Raw genomic sequence first — 21,064 nt, 5'->3', positions numbered from 1 at the left:
CGATTCAATTTGCCAAATCCCTGTAATATTTAACACAGTCACGTTCTTTCCTGGAACGTTTCTAGACAATATTGTGTACCATTTCTCCACACCTCCTCACGCATCATGCCTTAATCAGATTATATAAACATATCAGTAATGGGACATTATTTATGATGATGCTATTGCATCATGTCCTGGTATCATTCAGAACCGTGCAAGGCAATTTCTCTCTTCAGTGTTCAAACTTGGAGCAGAATTATTCAACAGACAGTTCATAACTGGATTTTGGAGAAATGTGACTGAACAGCCCTCACTATCTTCAGTGGTACTGATCTAGTGAAGATCATCGATGACACTTTAGAAAAGAACTGGACACTGACGAGGAACTTGGGTGGAACGGACAGAAGATACAATTGACACAAGTTTAAAAGGAGGATTTTGTAAGCAAGGACAAATGGAGGGCATTAGGAAGGGCTTCAGCATGTTGTGATGGAGTGACTGTCAGCATGGCTACCGAAACCTGAAGAAAAACTGAAAGAATGAATAAGGCTGAGAATCAGAGGAGGAGAACAAGGAACTTCAAAGGGCTTCAAACAGAGGAGACAAGACCGTAAAGATTAAAACAGGAAAGGGAGCAGTTGAACGTTGGAGGGTTGAGGTCAGTTAAGAATAAAGAAAATAGTTGATTGGGATTTAGTGCATGCCAAGACATAAGTGAAGGAACTTTGGACCCGAAACGGAGTGTGCATAAGGTAGATGAAGAATAGTTGCCAAGGACACAAGGAGCAGTGCTGGGCCCGCTACTTTTTTTCATTTAGATAAATGATTTGAATGCGAGCATAAGAGATACAGTTAGTAAGTTTGCAGATGACATCAAAATTGGAGATGTAGTGGACAGCGAAGAGGGTTACTCAGATTACAGCAGGATCTGGACCAGATGGGCCAATGGGCTGAGAAGTGGCAGATGGAGTTTAATTCAGACAAATGAGAGGTGCTCCATTTTGGGAAAGCAAATCTTAGCAGGACTTATACACTTAATGGTAAGGTCCTAGGGAGTGCTGCTGAACAAAGAGACCTTGGAGTGCAGGTTCATAGCTCCTTGAAAGTGGAATTGCAGGTAGATAGGATAGTGGAGGAGGAGTTTGGTATGCTTTCCTTTATTGGTCAGAGTATTGAGTACAGGGGTTGGGAGGTCATGTTGCGGCTGTACAGGGCATTGGTTAGGCCACTGTTGGAATATTGCGTGCAACTCTGGTTTCCTTCCTATCGGAAAGATGTTGTGAAACTTGAAAGGGTTCAGAAAAGATTTACAAAGATGTTGCCAGGGTTGGAGGATCTGAGCTACAGGGAGAGGTGGACTTCAACAGTTTCCTCATTTCCCCTTCCCCCACCTCACCCTAGTTGCAAACTTCCAGCTCAGCACTGTCCCCATGACTTATCCGGACTTGTCGTACCTGCCTATCTCCTTTTCCACCTATCCACTCCACTCTCTCCTCCCTGACCTATCACCTACATCCCCTTCCCCACTCACCCATTGTACTCTATGCTACTTTCTCCCCACCCCCACCCTCCTCTAGCTTATCTCTCCACGCTTCAGGCTCAATGCCTTTATTCCTGATGAAGGGCTTTAGCCCGAAACACGATTTTGAAGCTCCTTGGATGCTGCCTGAACTGCTGTGCTCTTCCAGCACCACTAATCCAGGCTGGGGCTGTTTTCCCTGGAGCATCAGAGGATGAGGGGTGACCTTAGAGGTTTACAAAATTATGAGGGGCATGGATAGGATAAATAAACAAAGTCTTCTCTTTGAGGTCGGGGAGTCCAGAACTAGAGGGCATAGGTTTAGGGTGAGAGGGGAAAGATATAAAAGAGACCTAAGGGGCAACTTCCATGCCAGAGGAAGTGGTGGAGACTGGTACAATTACAACATTTAAGAGGCATTTGGATGGGTATATGAATAGGAAGGGTTTGGAGGCATATGGACTGGGTGCAGGCAGGTGGGACTAGATTGGGTTGGGATATCTGGTCGGCATGGACAGGTTGGACCGAAGGGTCTGTTTCCATGCTGTACATCTCTATGACTCTATGACAGAAGTCAAACATAGCAAAGTGCATAGTACCACAATGTAGACCAGATGTGTTGATTCCACCTTAGATTGATCCCAACAATAAAAGCCTTAATTGTCTAAGCAAGCACCTGGAATCAAGGATTAAGAGTACAAAGTTTCTGCAACAAGATCTATGCATGAGCCAACATTGAACTGGGCAAAGTATTATTTATCTGAGTTGCCGAGAGCCAGGCATGTCAGGCAATAGTTTGAGATGATATGGTGGATGATATGGTCGGACTGGGGTTGTTGAGGTTGGTTTGGTGATGAAAGGGGAAAAAAAACAGCTGGCAAAGAGAAGACAGCTACAATGTAAGCAAGACATTGTTGAAGACAGAAGGATGGATGCCATTTCGCAAACTGAGACAGGTGACAATGTTACTCACATACAGAACCCAGTTAGGGATTAGGAAGAGTACTGCTGAAGCAGTTTGCATTGGCTGAAACAGGAAAATGAGGGCCAAAAGGATGCATGGTAGTTAGGTGGTGTAAAAATGATGGTGAAAGAGATGGCCACCTGAAACAGCATCATCTTCCCTATCTCAGCTGACACCACCTCTCTTGGATCATCTTGTAAGATAAGGAAGACGTACAAAAAATCCCCTTCTAGTGATAGTGATCTCAAAATTCTGACGCATGTTTTCTGCCAAACCCTGACCATCTCCCCAGTGTTACCTTTCTCAGCAAGTCTCGGATCTTCTCTGCATCTTTGGCTGAGTAAATATGCCACAAGGCACCGGGCCTTTCATTGGACTCTGTGAAGCGTTTAATTGTTAACTCGTCTGCATCACCATCCTCCATGGTCTTCAGAATTTCTGGTCAACATAAAATTAAATAAATAACCAAAGTGAATGATTAAAATCTTTCTGTAACAACCACTATAGCCAACAACATTGCAAAACAGTTGTTGGATACATCTTTTAGAAACTACTGTCCCTTCTCGTCCCAAAGGTCTGACCCTGTGCTCAAAAACATCTACCACACCTGCACTTGCTGGAACACTCTGAATACCAAATCAGGAACAGAAAGCCCTGGTTACTTGATCATCCTCCCCGCTTAGTCATAGGCACTTCAAACTTAACCAGTGATGGGTCAGTCAATGGGTCAGTCAAGATCCGTATTTCAACACAAACCAGATTCAGATACTACCAATCTCTGGTTCATTGTCAAACCATCTGGTATCATGATCCACTGGCTCTGTAGGAATGGTTACAATTACAAATAATATGAATCATCTAAAAATATGAATTGCTGGTCTCCATTCCAGATTGGTACGTCACACAGCACAGAAACAGACCCTTTAGTTCAACCATAAATTTGCAGTAGAATTTGATGTTTCAATTCTGGTTAAAATTGGCTTTTAAGTAAACATTGCTGCTTGGTGCAACAGCAAAGGTTAGAGATGTTCTCATAAAAGGAACAAGGTTTCTAACACAGAAACCAACATTTCACACGAGGGAGTTTAAACAGCAGATATTCCTGAAGCCTCGAAAGTGCACACTGCAGGCCCCTACTCTTGACAGCCCAGCATCCTCCCACAACACCGCATTTACCCGGTACCGCACTGGAGCATCAGTTTAGGTAATTGGTGTTTCAAGAATCTGGAGTAGGAGTTAAACCCAAAACCTGTGACTGAGAGGCGTGAGTACTGTTGCTGAGCTGCGGATGACAACCCACCCCAAAGGATATGCAACCCCACTGAAGTAGCAAGACTTGCTGTTTACTGACTTGTTAAAAGTGATTGACATTTTAGTTTAGAGGGTCAGGGCCATTAAACACTCACCCTCTTCATGGTTGGGCTGGCCACTGGGGATTCCTACATACACCATAACGTTAGCAGCATCTGATACATCTAAGTGAAGGTTTGTTGTTCCAAACTTTCTATCCTCTGCTGATAATAATCCTAAGAAATAAAGGGAGAGAAAAAAAAAAGTTAATAATCTACAATAAGAACCACTTTTAAAATCCCTCCAAATATGAGCAGAGGTCAACACTGCTCACTTACCGTAAGCATTATACATTTTTGGACCTAAATCAGGTCTAACAAAAAAATCTGGCAATCTGGAGGCCAGGTTCAGTTTGCCATCTCTCTTGGTATACTCAGGCAGGGGTAGATTATTCATCAGGTCATCGAATCTGTAAGGAAAAGACACAGGACACTAAGGAACTACGTGATCACATGGACAGAAATGACCAATGTTTCATCAGTGCTACAACAAAGAAGAATGGAACTCCTGATCCTGAAGCTCCTAACAACAGTGCTATAGGACTACGTTCACTGATTATCAACCCTCAGAGGCAGAAAAAATATCGCAGTATGTCAAGGAGGGAAACCACTCAATACCACCTTCAAGGATAATTGTTAGGAACACCTGTAGCCCCAGGAAGCAAAGGGGTAAATACTAGGGGGCATAGGTTAAAGGTAAATGATAAACATGCTAAATGTTGCGTTCAGGAGAATTTAATTTCATCCAGAGGGTGGTGGGTGTCTGGAACTCTCTGCCTGAAAAGGAGAGTGAGTAAGAAACTATCAAAACATTAAAACAATATTTAGATATTCACTTGCATTACTGTATGAGGCAAAAGCTGGAAAGTGGGATTTGTGTAGTCAGTTATTTACCGATCAGTGTAGACATGATGGTCTAAACATCCTCCTCCTGTGCTGTAAAAGGTCTGTAATCGTAAAACATAATTTTCCTGCAATACAGCATCACCTGCTCTTTGACAGTCACACCTTTAGAAAAGTAGATCACCTACCTAGAGAGCATCATGTCTCTGAAATCCTCTCCTGGAGGCCAATCCTTCAGCTTCAAAGCCATCGGCTCCCTCTCTTTTGTGGCAAGACGTCCTTTAAAAGGAAGAAATTAACGTTAAACCTCAGAAAACAACTACACTATCTCGACTGTGGAAAAGAGTTACCTTTCCTTGCAAAATACTGTTATGAACCAGACCAGGTCCCCTAAAAATATTTTAAGAAGGTAGCTGATACCCTAACATTTCCTTATTTTAAAAGGTATATGTAAAGTGCTGTGCTCCAGATGCAATGTGACTGGTTAAACTACTCGACATTTTGTGCAAAACACAATTTTAAATACTATTGTTAAATTACAATAAAAGAAAGAATAGTTTAGAATAACTCAACTCCATTGGAAGACTTAGAATAATAGATATGGTAACCATTACTAATTAACTGTTCTGCTATAACAACATCCCATAAACACACCCCTCAGCAACAAGTGCAAATTCAGAAATCAGACTTTTTCACATTCAACACCCACAGAAGCCCTAGTTTCTAGGCGCAACAGTGACAGGGGAGATAATACCTCTACTTCTTCAAAACTCCAACAGCTTCTGCCAAATCTAAAAAAAAGTCAGAAATCCTGGCCTGGGAGCACTGCCACACCCATCCAGGCAGCTTCTATTGTCCCAACTTTTGAAAATAAAAACCCATGGCCTCACAATCTGATTGAGAATTCTACTTTCCTGTCTACCCACTAGTATAGCTTTGACACACTTATCACTTAATGTCTACTATAGCCTCACAGATATTCCATAATCCAGCCTCCACTGTTCTCTGCTGAAGAGGAGTTCACGGATTAATGACCCTCAGGGGTCAAACAAACTTCTCTTGAACACCATCATTGTGAAACTCTAGTCATTAAATAAAACCTTACCACCTCTTGTTCAACCTCTCTCAAATGAAACCAGAACAAGTACCCTCCAATGTTTCCACTTTATTATTTCATAAAATAGAACAGAATCCTGATCCACCTAGTCTACACATTCCTGAACACTATGGGCGAGTTTAACATGGCCAATCCACCTAGACTGCACATCCTTGGACTGTGGGAAGAAACCGGAGCACCTGAAGAAAACCCAAGTTGACACAGAGTACGTGCAGGGATCTTGGGGTTCAAGTCCATAGCTCCCTGGAAGTGGTTACACAAGTCGATAGGATGGTTAAAAAAAGTTTATGGCATGTTTGCCTTTATTGGTAAGGGAATTGAGTACAAGAGTCAGGATGTCATGTTGCAGCTTTATAAGACTTTGGTTAGGCTTTGTATTGCTTTTAACTGTGGTCACCACATTACAGGAAGGATGTGGAGTCTTTGGAAGGGGCAGAAGAGGTTTACCAGGATGTCAATCTCTACATTGGGGAGACTGGGTGCCTCCTAGCAGAGCGCTTTAGGGAACATCTCCGGGACACCCGCACCAATCAACCACACCGCCCCGTGGCCCAACATTTCAACTCCCCCTCCCACTCTGCCAAAGACATGAAGATCCTGGGCCTCCTTCACCGCCACTCCCTCACCACCAGACGCCTGGAGAAAGAACGCCTCATCTTCCGCCTCGGAACACTTCAACCCCAAGGCATCAATGTGGACTTCAACAGTTTCCTCATTTCCCCTTCCCCCACCTCACCCGAGTTCTAAACTTCTAGCTCAGTAACTCTCCCCTTGACTTGTCCGGACTTGTCCTACCTGCCTATCTTCTTTTCCACCTATCCACTCCACCCTCTCCTCCTTGACCTATCACCTTCATCCCCTCCCCCACTCACCCATTGTACTCTATGCTACTTTCTCCCCACCCCCACCCTCCTCTAGCTTATCTCTCCACGCTTCAGGCTCACTGCCTTTATTCCTGATGAAGGGCTTTTGCCCGAAACGTCGATTTCGAAGCTCCTTGGATGCTGCCTGAACTGCTGTGCTCTTCCAGCACCACTAATCCAGAATCTGGTTTCCAGCATCTGCAGTCATTGTTTTTACCATCTTTCAGATGAACCACATCTGCCCAGGCAGATGAACAGAGAAAACCAATATTTATCCCCCAATCAACGTAAGAAAACATCACATGAACAGATTAGCCAGTCATGTTGTTGCTGAGTTTGGGAGCTTCTTGTTCATTTCCTACATCATAGCAATGCCTGCACTTCAAAAGTATTTCACTGACTGTTAACACTTCTGCATATCCTGAGGTGATGACAGATGCTACATACAAACAGGTGAAGTGAGAGCAGAAATAAACCATTTGGCCTCTCGAGCCTGTTGTGTCATTCAGGATGGTATTGGTTGAGCTGTTTCTTTCAAATTCCACAATCCCATCTCCTTTGTCCTGTAAGAAATCTGAAATACATTCAATGATCCCACGTCCACTTGATACAGGCACAACCTCAAATAACCTCTCCTCAGCCCCACCCTAAAAGGGGTAACGGCTAATTTTAAAACACTGGCCCCATCTTCTTGACTCATTCATAAGAGAAAACACATCCACCTCGACAAGATCATTCAGGATCCTATGCATTTCACTCTTCCAAAATCCAGGGGAAACAAGCCCAGACTGTTCAACATATCCTCCTAAATCCATCTGACACAGGAGCAGAGATTAGGCCATTCAGCCCATTGAGTCTGCTCCACCATTCAATCATGGATGATAAGTTTCTCAATTTCATTCTCCCACTTTTTCCCCACAACCCTTGATCCTCTTGACAATCAAGAACCCATTTATTTCTGACTTAAAACACACTCAATGACCTGGCCTCCAAACCTTCTGTGGCAACAAATTCCATAGATTCACCGCTCTCTGGCTGGAGGTTTCATCTTATCTCCATTCTAAAAGGTTTTCCCTTTACTCAAGGCTGTGCCCCCTCAGGTTCTAGTCTCTCCTCCCAACAGAAATATCTTCCCAACATCTACTCTGTCCAGGCCATCCAGTAATCTGCATGTTTCAATTGGATCCCATATCCTTGGAAACTTCAAGTATAAACCCAGCGTCCTCAAATATTCCTCATATGGTAAGCTTTTCATTCCTGGGACCATTCTTGTGAACCTCCTCTGAGCACACTCCAGGGCTCCTTCCTGAGATATGGGGCCCAACACTACACACAATACTCCAAATGTGGTCTCACCAGAGCCTTATAGAGCCTCAGAAGTACATCCCTGCTTTTATTTTCAAGTCCTCTCAAAATAAATGCCATCATTGCATTTGCCTTCCTAACCACTGACTCAACCTGCAAGTTTACTTGGTCAGAATCCTAACCCATTCCAGTTATCAACCTCCTATGAACCTCTTCCAACACATTTACATTCTTCCTTACAGTTGAGATGTGATCTCAACTGTATAACTAAAGCATAACATCCCTACTTTCATGTTCAATTCCTCTACTAATAATGGATAACATTCCATTGGTGTTCTCAACCTTAATTTCCTATGCTACCTGATACTAAATTTTGGGGACATGGGAACTAGAACACTCAAATTCCTCTGCACCTTGGATTTCCAGCCATCGTCCATTTAAGTTACACCCTGCTTTTCAATCTTCCTGACAAAGGAAACAACCTCATCAAAGGCAAGTGCACCACTTACGTGAAAGGTCTTCGAATCCATCCCAGAAGTCTCGGATTTTCGCACCAGCAATAATGGTGTTTGTTCTGCAATCAATCAGGTCAGCGTCCTGCTCTCCAAACTCTTCCCCAAATGCTTCTGGCTTCCAGAGTTCTTCATGTAACTTTGTGTGAACTCCAGATACAATGACAGGCTAAATAAAATTTGTACAAATGAAACTGTTGTTAAAGGAAGCTGAAGTCAGCAGTAAAGAACAAAGTAGTTAGAGGGAGGAAGCAATAGCAGGCAAGTCTACCGTTATATCTTGTATTTATAAGTTAGGAGACAAAATGTTAAAACCTAGCCACATGAGATATTAGAAGGGCCTAACATTTGGTTAAAGGAGGACAACCCAGGAGAAAATGGATTGCACAGTTCACGTTCTCAAACTGTTCAGATCTATGGCAGTAATGTGACGTAATTCGCTGGGGACAAATCAGGCAGTGGAAGTTAAAAAGTGATTTTGGGGTTGACATTAAGATTACTATGAAATGAAGTACTTGGAGACAAAGAGAAAGCTAATTCAACATTTAACATTATAGTTGAGAGATTAAAAAGGAAAGAAAACTCCATTCTCCTGCCTCTTCCAGCAATCCTAGAACCTATCTCGGTCCTAAATACACTTAATGACTTGGCCTCCTCAGCATCCTGCAGCAACGAGTTCCACAGATTCACCACCCTCTGACAAAAGAGATGCCTCATCTCAGTCCCTTCACTCTGATGCTGCGCCCTCAGGTCCTAATCTCTCCGAAAGGAAACATCATCTATCTAACCTCAGTATTTTGTAAGTTTCAACAGCCTTGTAATATTCTTTTACGTTAGTAGCTAGCTTATTCTTATATTTAATCTTCTCCCTCAGGATTTTTTCTTTAGTTACCCTCTGCTGATTTTTAAAGGGGGTCTAGTTCTCTAGTTTCCTGCTAAGCTTTACCACATTGTCTGATCTCCATAATCATGGAGAGTGTGATGGGAAAAAATACCAGGGCTGAATAATCTACTCCTATTATTGTGTATAAATAGAAATGCTGATGTGTTAAAGTAAAACGCAGCTGTCTACATCAAACTGACTGGTTTCTCAGTTTATTTAATAGGAATATTACCTGATATAAGACGGTCTTTGCGAAATAAATTGCCAGTTAACAGCTGCATCTCCAAAGGGTATTTGACATGTGTGACAAGGCCCATGGGGAATCACTAATTAATCTCCTCAAAGAGCTCATTGAGTAGGAGTTCCCTTGGTAACAAGCAATGGCTTGCCCAGGTGGAACTCGTCACCTGAGCCTTATGGTGCCATTGTAGTGTCCCTAATCTCTGAGCCAGGAGACTGATGTTCAAGTCCCACGTGCTCTAAAAGATGAGTAATTACATCACTGAACAGGTCGATTAGATAGTATAAAGCAGACCCAGCCAAAAAGCATGGGTTCAAATCCCACCTGCTCCAGGGGTGTGCAATAACAATTACTTGAGCACACTTCCAGATAAAATAAAGCAGATCCAGGGTGGGTCTGCTGAAGCATCTGTCCCAGGCTAAGGCTAGCTTATGCATACCAAGAATAGTGGCTCTATTTTAATGTTCAACAATAACCGATGTTCCTTCCCAGGCGTTGTTTGTTTTTTAAAGTTATCACAGCATGTATCAGGTGAAAGGGTCAAGTCCTACAGAATTTGCAACAAGCAGGACCAAGTTTCCACCTAATTGTGGGTAGAAGAGAGGGAGGGGCATGGAAGAAATCCCTGAATTGTTGGAAGGAAGTTCTGGCTGCAGGAGGATGAGCAAACAGAACACAAGTGGCCATTCCTTGAATGTAGTGAGTGAGTGTGTGTGTGCGTGTACACGTATAAGTGTGCGCGTACACAGTCATCAGCCAATAACACAGCTCTCTGTAGCTGAAAGCAGAAACCAGGTGGCTGTGTTTGTCCAATGCAAGAGTTTAGAACATCTTCGCTGGGTCGTGAGACAGCATGCAGTGGGAAGGGAGGGTCGCATGAGGACGGTCCACATTGTACCAATGACATAGCTAGTTCATCCTTTCTAATTCTGAGCAGAAGGGAGTTTAAGCTGCTGAAGCAAAATTAAAAAGCAAATCTTTTAAAAAAGGTTGCAAACTCTTGGGATTACACCCCAGGTGAGCAAACTGACATTGGAAATAAATAAGATTTGAAAATTAAATACATAGATCAACAAATATTGTTTGCAAATGGCTTTTTAGTTCTTAGACTTTGACATCAGTGCTGGGGAAATTGAGAACTATTCCACTGGGATGGTCTTTAGCTGAACTATGCTGGAACCAGTATTCTGGTTCCAGGGAGGTCGAGAGGCCTCTAAATGGAGGGAGTCAATGATTTCACATATCATCTCTTCCAAAATTTAAGAGAAAGGAAAAAACAAGGAAGCAAGGTAAAGGGAAGATGGTGAGTACAGCGTGGCAGGAAGGGACAGGGTGAGCAAATCTAAGAATACACCAGATAAGGCTCGAGGTTACAAAAATAGTCAAAAGACAGAATTGAAGGTTTTGTATCTGAATGCATGTAACATTTGTAGCAGATGAATTGACAGCATTAACAGAAAACATGCATGATTCGATCACCGCTACAAAGATATGGCTGCAAGATAACAAATGTTAGAACTTAAATACTCAAGGGTTCATAATATTTCAGAGAAAAAAAACAAGTGAACAGATGTACGGGTAGCTCATTCAGTTTGAGGGACAAAAGTGTGAATCAAAAGCTAGCATTTTAAACTTCTCGGTAGCATGGCCGGGTGATGTAAGGCACTGGTTTAAGGCTTCAGTCCCTTTGGGGGAGTGGGTTCGCATCCCACCCGCTTTATACTATTTGAGAGCTCTTGTGGTGTCAGAAAGCCCAGGTTCAAGTCTCACCAGCACCAGAGATGTATCATAACATTTCAGAACTGGCTGATTACAAAATACCTATAATTCTGCAAAGATATTTGGTCGCTCAGAGGAATTAACAGAATATAAAGAATGGCAAAGAGTGGCTAAAATATGAACAAGGAAGAAGCGAGAAAGCTAGCAAAACAGATAGGCAAGAGATTTCTATCAATGAATACTGGCGTCCCTGAAAAACTGAATTTTCCTTGAATTTACTGTGCATGTGATATTTCACTTAAGTTCTGTTGTAATCGCTATTAACTCTCCAAGACACTCTCAGATGGAAACAGAGGGAAGGATTACAAGAAACACAGATGTCCATGCCCTGTTATAGAGTAATAGAGATGTACAGCATGGAAACAGACCCTTCGGTCCAACCAGTCCATGTTGACCAGATATCCCAACCCAATCTAGTCCCATCTATCCCTCCAAACCCTTCCTATTCATATACCCATCCAAATGCCTCTTAAATGTTGCAATTGTACCAGCCTCCACCACATCCTCTGGCAGCTCATTCCATACACATACCACCCTCTGTGTGAAAATGTTGCCCCTTAGGTCTCTTACATCTTTCCCCTCTCACCCTAAACTTATGCCCTCTAGCTCTGGACTCCCCGACCCCAGGAAAAGACTTTGTCTATTTATCCTATACATGCCCCTCAATTTTGTAAACCTCTATAACGTCACCCCTCGGGCTCCGACGCTCCAGGGAAAACAGCCCCAGCCTGTTCAGCTTCTCCCTGTAGCTCAAATCCTCCAACCCTGGCAACTTCCTTGTAAATCTTTTCTGAACTCTTTCAAGTTTCACAACATCTTTCCGATAGGAAGGAGACCAGAATTGCACGCAATATTCCATCAGTGCCCTAACTAACGTCCCGTACAGCCGCAACATGACCTCCCAACTCCTGTACTCAATACTCTGACCAATAAAGGAAAGCATACCAAACTCCTCCTTCACTATCCTATCTACCTGCGACTCCACTTTCAAGGAGCTATGAACCTGCACTCCAAGGTCTCTTTGTTCAGCAGCACTCCCTAAGACCTTACCATTAAGTGTATAAGTCCTGCTAAGATTTGCTTTCCCAAAATGCAGCACCTCGCATTTATCTGAATTAAACTCCATCTGCCATTTCTCAGCCCATTGGCCCATCTGGTCCAGATCCTGTTGTAATCTGAGATAACCCTCTTTGCTGTCCACTACACCTCCAATGTTGGTGTCACCTGCAAACTTACTAACTGTACCTTTTATGCTCGCATCCAAATCATTTATGTAAATGACAAAAAGTAGAGGGCCCAGCACCGATCCTTGTGGCACTCCACTGGTCACAGGCCTCCAGTCTGAAAAACAACCCTCCACCACCACCCTCTGTCTTCTACCTTTGAGCCAGTTCTGTATCCAAATGGCTAGTTCTCCCTGTATTCTATGAGATCTAACCTTGCTTATCAGTCTCCCATGGGGAACCTTGTCAAACGCCTTACTGAAGTCCATATAGATCACATCTACTACTCTGCCCTCAATCTTCTTTGTTACTTCTTCAAAAAACTCACTCAAGTTTGTGAGACATGATTTTTGAAAATAAGGTTTTGTTCTAAAAAGGAATGAAAACTAACCTTCAAAGAGAAGTGGGCAAAGGGACAACAGTCATCTGACAGGAGTTGTTGTTGCATGGCTACTGGCCAAAAGGGTTCAGACATTTGATCAATGCAGAAAATAACATGCCCCTAGAATTATAACAATAAGTCCCTAGCCCAGAGGAGGATCCTCAGGCAGCAGTTCTCAAGCAGACCCTATAGGCTACAGTTCTCGTTGAGTGGGACCTCAGAACAGTCTTCATTGAGCAGATAGCTGACAGAACGGAAGGGGAGGAAGACCCAGGTGCACAGCCTGTGTCTTCTGGTATCAGACAACTGTCACAGTTCTACACTTTATCTAATTAAAGAACTCATCATATCTAAACTGTTGCTTATTTACAAACTCAAACTGTCAGAAAATTGCTATAAAAATCAACAACTTCTTATATATTAACATGATCACAACAGGAGTGTCTCCACCTCTGCGTTAGGAACCCAGCTTCAGGTCCCACCAGTTCCAGAGGGTGCTTCATAATATCTGAACACATTCGATTAAAAAAAAATCGACAATTTTGTAAAGAAGTGTGGTATACCAGACGTATTAACAGAATATAAAGAATGTCAAAGAATCATTAAAATATTAGTGAGAGAGAGAAATTAGAATACGAGGAAGCCAGCCAACACAGAAAACAAGAGGTTTCTACAGGAACATCTTTTGCGTTACAATTAGTGTTGTGGCAGTACATGCATTTTTTTCAAAATTCACTATTTTGGGTGTGGCAACGTATACTTCACAACTTTTAAAACTGTTCATGGTTTGAAAGAGTCAACAATAACTCATTCTGGAATAAACTGTTTCTCAAGATGGAAAGGACAAAGATAAGCTGTTACACAGACTGAAAGCAAATCAGGCACGCCTTGGTGAGATGACAGGAACAAAATAGCTTCGACACCTGCTTGATAAATTGGATGCTTTACTGCCACAAGGATAACTGATTGCCCTGTCGAAGAATTTAAGGAGTTAAACTGAAGGAAAAACTGTGTTTTAAACAGTGAACCCTGATTGTAATAAGAAACAGGGGAGCTACTTCTGATAAGAAGGCAAGCTGCAGACTTGAGGTCTCCAGAAATGTAACCAATGCTAGGGATGAAAGAACCTATTAAATTATCAATAAGGTCTCACCACAAACTTGAAAGAGAGAAAATCGTATCAAAATCCAACAATTAGAACAAGTCAGAAGCTGAACTTAAGATCGACACTGCACAAGGATTGAACCCTGGACATTTCTACAGACAGACACTGTTGGTGAAATCCTGCTCAGATTCCACCATTAATCAGGTAACTGCCAAGTTGGGTTGTAAGACTTAACTTGCTTACTGAGGGGGCTTGTTTTGGTTTCTACAAGCAATAAAGTTTAAATCATGGTTTAAATCATGATTGTGAGGTTTCTTAATAAATAGCGAATTAAAGGTAACTTGTGGTGATTCATCCATAACTGGGAATGGTGCGATCAGATTGGAAAAATTACAAATTCAGAAATGGAGAGACAGAAAGCCACTGGTCAGTAAGCATAACATCTGCCACAAGGGAAATGCTGGAATATATTAAGGAGCGTACAGTGGGGCAGTTATAAAATTTACAATGTAGCCAAGCACAATCAACATGAAAGAGAAATCCAATTCACTTATCGGTGTTCTTCGAAGTTAACAAGGAATGTGGATGAAGAGGAACCTGTACAGGTACTATATTTAAATTTCCAGAATACATGTGACAAGGTGCCACATCAAAAAGCTACTACATATGGTACAGGGTAGGGACGGTTAAGATGAAGAGAACAGGGCTAAAATGTCGGCTGGACAAGAGAAGACAGGCTGATTATGATTGGCAGCTTTATTTCTCTTCATAAATGATCTGTAAAATGTTATCAGGAAAGAAAACAGGATAAACCTTGGAATTGTCTTTCATATTCATCCGCTATGAAGAACTGGAAAATATACGGACAGTATACAGGCTTGGGCTGACAAGTGGCAAGTAACATGCATGCTACACAGACGCCAGGCAATGACCATCTCCAATAAGAGACAATCTAACCATTGCCACTAGTCATTCAATGATGTTACCATCATTATCAATATCCTGGGGGTTACCATCAACCAGAAACTCAACTGGAGTTTTGATATAAATAGAATGGAAACAAGAGCAGGTCATGGGTTAGGAGTACCGCAGTGAGTAACTCACCAAAGCCTGCCCACCATCAATAAGACAAGAGTCAAGAGTGTGATGGACTTGCCTGATGGGTGCAGCTACAAAAAAAAACACTCAAGGAGCTTGATACCATCCAGGTCAAAGCAGCCACATGATTGGCACCACATCCTCAAACATCCATCCCCTCCACCAACAATGCTCAATCGCAGCAGTGTACATCATCTAGAAGATGCCAACCATTCTACGTTTCTTGATTTTGTAAGAATGCAGAGCTAAACTTTAACTTAATGATTCAAATTCATTCTAAAAAGATGGCTTTACAAAATGAAACAAAGCTATTTATGATCACTTGAAAAGTAATAACATAATGGCTCCCCACCATGGGCTCTAACAAGATGATCACTAAATGCTTCAAAGTCACTCAGTATTGATACATCAAGGGAGGTAGTTGAAAAAATTCTACATCAAGTTGATCCTTAACAAAGCAACTTTCTGATTTTTGGTGATGTTTCTGCAGAAGATCAGAGAGTGTGGTAGGGAAAGAGGGGTCGTTTATAATGATCCCATTTTGGAAACAATATGGAATGGTATACCATACAGCATTCTTTGTTCATTTTTAACGTGGAATATATCAAAACTAAATCGTGCTTATCTTGTCTTCTGGACAAGAAAACCACATAAATATAGAAGGCAATACTACCAAGTAACTGCATCATCATACGACGGATAGAAAACTAATTAGCTAAAACAAATTTGGATCAGATTTCACTAAACAGGACACAAAATATCTTTCTGGAAATGCTAGGGGACAGAGGGTCAAGCATGAAAAAGAAACTGAAGGAAATCCTTATTAGCAAGGAAATGGTATTGGGGAAATCGATAGGATTAAAACCAGACAGGTTCCCAAGGCCTGATGCTCTGCAACCCAGAGTACTTAAGGAAGGGGTGGATGCATTGGTGATCATTTTCTAACATTCTATAGACTCTGGAAGAGTTCCAATGGACTGGAGAGTAGCTAATGTGACCCCATTTCTTTAAAAAAAAAGATGGGAGAGAAAATGGAGAATTATAGTCCAGTTAGCTTGAAATCAGTGGTGGGGCGGGGGAGATGGAGTCAATTATTAATGAGGTAATAACTTTGCATTTGGAAAATGGTGACAGGATTGATTCAGGTCAGCATGGATTCACTGACGGGAAATCAGGCTTGACAAATCTCCTGGAATTCTTTGAGGATGTGACCAGTAGTGGACGCCAATTAGTGGATGTTCTACATCTGGAGTGCCAAAAAGGCTTTTGACAAGATCCCACACAAGGGATTAGTAAATGAAAATTAAAGCTCAAGGTAGGGGAGGTAATGTATTGACATGGGTAGAGAACGGAGTGGAGACAGGAAGCAGAGAGTTGAAATAGTCATGTGCTTTTCAGAGCGGCAGGCAGTGATGAGTAAGGGTACTGCAGGGTTCAGTGCTGGGACCCAAGCTATTCACAACATACATTTACAATTTGGACGACGAAATTAAATGCAAGATCTCAAATTTGCAGACGACACTAAACTAGGTGGCAGTGTGTACTGTGAGGAGGATGCCAAGAGACTGTAGGGTGACTTGGATAGGCTGGCGAATTGGGCAAATACTTGTCAAATGCAAATTATGTAGATAAATGCAAGGTTATCTGCTTTGGTAAAAATGGGAAGGCAGCTTATCTGAATGGTGGCAGTTTAGGAAAAAGAGGTGCAACAAGACCTGGGTGTCATGGTGAAACAGTCGCTGAAGGCTGGCATGCAGGTGCAGCAGGCAGTGAGGAAAGCTAGGTTCAGTATAAGAGTTGGGATGTTTTACTGCAGTTATGCCACACCTTGAGTATTGTGTGCAGTTTTGGTCTCCTACTGAGGAAGGACATTCTTGTTATTGAGGGAGTCCAACGAAGGTTCACCAGTCTGATTCCTGGGTGGCAGGGTTGACATGAGGAACAACTGGATCGAACTGGGCTAGATCTCACAGGAATTTAGAAGAATGAGGCGGGGGATATCATAGAAATGTACAAAATCCTGAGGGGACTGGACAGACTAGATGTGGGAAGAATATTTCCAATGTTGGGGGGGTGGGGGTGGAGTTCAGAATAAGGGGTAAGCCATTCAGGACTGAGATGAAGAATTATTTCTTCACGCAGTTGTGAACCTGTGGAATTTTCTCCGACAGAAAGCTGTTGGAGCCAGTTTTTTTTTAAAAGATATACTCAAGAGGGAGCAGGTAAAGAGATCAAGGGTGTGGAGAGAAGGCAGGAGAGGGATACTGAAATTGCATGATCAGCCATGATCATACTAAATGGTGGTGGAAGCTCAAAATAAAAGAGCCAAATGGCCTACTCCTGCACCTATTCTCTATGTTTCTGTGAAACGAGCAAGTCTGAACGGGTAATTTTCAGCTTGGCAAGTTGTGATAAATTGACTCCCACATGGACCACCATTGAGGTCTCAATTATTCACAATTTCTTTCAATGATTTGCAAGAAGGAATGGAATGAATGGTTGCTAAATTTGTTATGAAACAAATATACGTGGAAAAGCAAGGTGTGAAGAGGACAAGAGGATGCTACAAAGTCTTCCTGTTTGGCAGGAAGAATAGAAAAGCAGCACATTATTTAGATGGAGTGTGTGTGCAGGTCTGAGGTGCAGAAGGATGAGAGTGCACAGGTACATGAATCACAAAATGTTAATCTGCAGATACAGCAAGTGATTAGGAAGGCAAATGCAATGCTGGCATTTATTGCAAGGGGAATAATTCATATGCAAGAATGAGTAAGTGGTTAAGTGTAAATAAACTAACTGACCAAAACAAAACAATGGAAAAGTAAAAAATATACAGACACCTAGTCAGGAAAGGGCAGATGGCAGCAATAGCCTTTTAGAATGTATTTAAGCTGGATTCAACACAGGGTTAATGAGCTTCAGGCAGCAAAAGCTAGATTTTTTTTAAAAATTAACCAACCTGTTCAGATATATTATGACAGACACAGATGTGACTTGTCTTCTGGCTCAGGTATAGGGAGATGATCACTGCACCACAAAAGTTAGAACTGCCTCACTAAATACTATCTGGTCTGATTAATGACACCGGAACATTCGGAATTAGGAGTGGGAGAAAGCAATTCAGCCCTCTGAGCCTGCTCCACTATTTAACATGATCATTTTGTCCTGGTCTCAACTCCACAACAGTTCCGTAGTCATCAATCTCTTAATTCCAGATTTTTAAAATCAAATTCAAATTCTACCATCAGCAGTGGTAGGACTGGAACTCCAGTCCCCAGGATATTACCTGCGTCTCTGAATTAACAGCCTTGGGGTAATATCAGTAGGCCATCACCTCCCCTAAAATGAAGATGCCCAGTGTGAAACATGGACTCTATTTGGTTGAATTGTGTGGCCTACTGACTCAAGAAGGAACAACAGGTGCTGTGACTAAGGCATGAGGCAGTCCTCGGGAGTCTGAATGATGATAATTAAGTGAATCTGGGTACTATTGAGTAAATGATTTGATATTTGTGACAATATAAGGAGTAGTTTCTGCACCCAAGCCACTGGCTGGGCACACAAGATAAAGAAGAAAGCAGTTAGTGCTAGAGAATCAAGGAAAACAAAATACCAGAAAGGAAGGAAGGAAGAAAATTGTAATTCTACCCAAAGGGAGTTTCTTATTTTCTTACTGCTCTCAACATCAGATTAAAAAGTAACTTTTAGTCACCCTGTTGGGATTTGTCATGATACACTAACAGAGAGTGGTTCATGTGTGGAATGAACTTCCAGAGAATGTGGTGGATGGGAGTACGGTTACAACATTTAAAAGACATTTGGGTAAGTACGTGAAGAAGAAAGGTGGAGGGATATGATAGGCAGATAGGACTTTAGTTTGGGATTATAGTCAGCATGGACTGATTGGACCAAAGGGTCTGCTTCCACGTGTACGAGTCTGCGACTACCTAGCAGGTCAGACTTGAACCTCCTTCTGACCCTGAAGGAGGAATACTACCATTGTACCACAAGACCCTCAAGCACTGCTAAAGTAATGCTATGTTGACTTGATTTCTGCAAGGTCAATAACGCATCTCGTGTGAATGGTTCCACAACCCTGGTCTTTGCTTTCCAGGTGCCACACTTACATGTCCTTGCTTCCAGCACTCTCGGAAGATATTCCAATTGTTCTTGTTGCTCGGATCCTGTAAGCACAGCAAACGGCCACCGCAGTACCAGGTATGCGGGGTATCAGAGCCAAAAATCAGCACTTTTCCAGGCGCAGCCTTGTGGAACTCTCGGGTATCACCAGTTTTGCTTGCTGCGGTTGATCCATTTCTGGAGGGTTTGTTTTGCACCAGTGAGGCAAAGATGTCATCGAGGAGGTTGGAGGTGGTACTGGATCCTGTATCAGACTAACACAAACATTTAAAGGAAAAAAAAAACATACATCAAAATCTAAACACTCATCTCCTTTTACAGGAATAGCATTGGTTCAACCAAACTTCTACAAACAATGAGAGACCAACTCAACAAAATTTCTCCACAACTTCAGGCTAATCATTTCAACAAATGCTTCAAAGATGACTGATGCGGAAGCAGCTTCACGTTGGCTTGGCAGATTCTCAATCATGTTTAATACATTTAATGTCAGGATTTGGCAAGACTACATTTACTGCTGATCCCAAGTTGCCTTGAAAATATCATAATGAGCCACTTTCTTGAAGCAACTGCATTTTAACTCAAATGTTAATATATCAGGTTAGTTGAGGTTAAAAAGGGAACCATGCAATGGGAGTTAATTGATTCCTTGCTTGGATCTATGAAAAAGGAAGCCCACAACACTGGTGGAGGTGAGGTGCGAGATTCCTCCATAATCTGTGTCTTTGTTTTTCTTCCTTTCTAATCCATTCACAGGCTCAGATGTAGTGAACTCAACTCACAGGCTTGTGTGACACTGAGAACATTGAGACTCCAACGTGCAACATAGGTTTGGAACCATAGGTAAGTAGCAATAATTTGTCAGTCTCCCTATAGAATATTAGTGAACTAGTTTGTGACAGAAGTTAATGCATTATTTTTCTTTTGGTAATCATGTAATTAAATTCAATTTCAAAATTTACTATGCCAGAGTGTTAAATGGACTGTCGTTAGATTATGAGTCCAAAACCATAATTGCCATATCCAAGAAAAAGACATGGTGATGATTTAGTGTACTTCCATCACACAATTTAAAAGAAAACATGCAACGCTAAAACAAATAGGAAAAGCAGCGGTCAGCCAAACAGACAACAGATACCCAATGCAGAGAAATGAAGCTTACCTTCCCTGAGCTGGAGGAGAGGAGATTTCTCAATGAGCTGGTTGTGTTGCAGCTACTGGGTGAGAGAGTTAACAAGCTGTTGAACGTTTGCAGCGATGCCAAAGGCTTCGACAAAGCGCTGAAGGAGTCAAACAGGCCAACAGGTTTCGTCTCTTTATTCACCGAAGGCTGCTGTAGATTTCCTGTAGGAAGGAAGGGTGAAGAGTTAATGTAACTGACCATGCAAATGTCAGAATTTTAGTTACATAGCCAAACTCTGAATTGATTTAGTTTCTGCAGTTAAATTTTAAACATTTAATTCCAGCAAACTTAAAATAACTGAGCAAAAGCAAGTGGATTTTTTGGTTTTTGGATATCCAGAATGTTAAAAGAGAGTCAAATAGATATTTTGGGAAGCACAGAAAATATACTCTTCTATTTGTTCACGGGACATGGGCATCACTGGTTAGGACAGCATTTATCACCCACCCTCAACTGCCCAGGTGATGCAACTGCATCTGCACCTGTTCTGCTCTACCAACTCCTCAAATTCACCTCCTTAAATGAGAGGTTTAAAGTCCTGGGAAAGAGAATCAGGGTGTCTTCTAGCGCTGAACA

General features: G+C 42.1%; 1 protein-coding gene across 1 annotated transcript in view; it reads right to left on the bottom strand.

Moving 5' to 3' along the window:
- The window catches only part of LOC140480894 (lysine-specific demethylase 3A-like), a 79,055-nt gene that overhangs the window by 15,139 nt on the left and 42,852 nt on the right, over positions 1-21,064 (bottom strand). Inside the window, exons 16-22 of the mRNA XM_072576462.1 lie at positions 20,468-20,649; positions 19,293-19,559; positions 8,452-8,623; positions 4,846-4,936; positions 4,094-4,224; positions 3,872-3,991; positions 2,764-2,903 (exon numbers count right to left, since the gene is read on the bottom strand). Of these exons, the coding sequence (XP_072432563.1) occupies positions 2,764-2,903; positions 3,872-3,991; positions 4,094-4,224; positions 4,846-4,936; positions 8,452-8,623; positions 19,293-19,559; positions 20,468-20,649 (1,103 nt within the window). The remainder of the gene's footprint in view (positions 1-2,763; positions 2,904-3,871; positions 3,992-4,093; positions 4,225-4,845; positions 4,937-8,451; positions 8,624-19,292; positions 19,560-20,467; positions 20,650-21,064) is intronic.

This window comes from Chiloscyllium punctatum, chromosome 1 (assembly GCF_047496795.1).
Source record: "Chiloscyllium punctatum isolate Juve2018m chromosome 1, sChiPun1.3, whole genome shotgun sequence".
Classification (NCBI taxonomy): Eukaryota; Metazoa; Chordata; class Chondrichthyes; order Orectolobiformes; family Hemiscylliidae; genus Chiloscyllium; species Chiloscyllium punctatum.
Note: the sequence above shows the minus strand (reverse complement) of the source record. Positions and strands in the feature narration are given on the sequence as shown.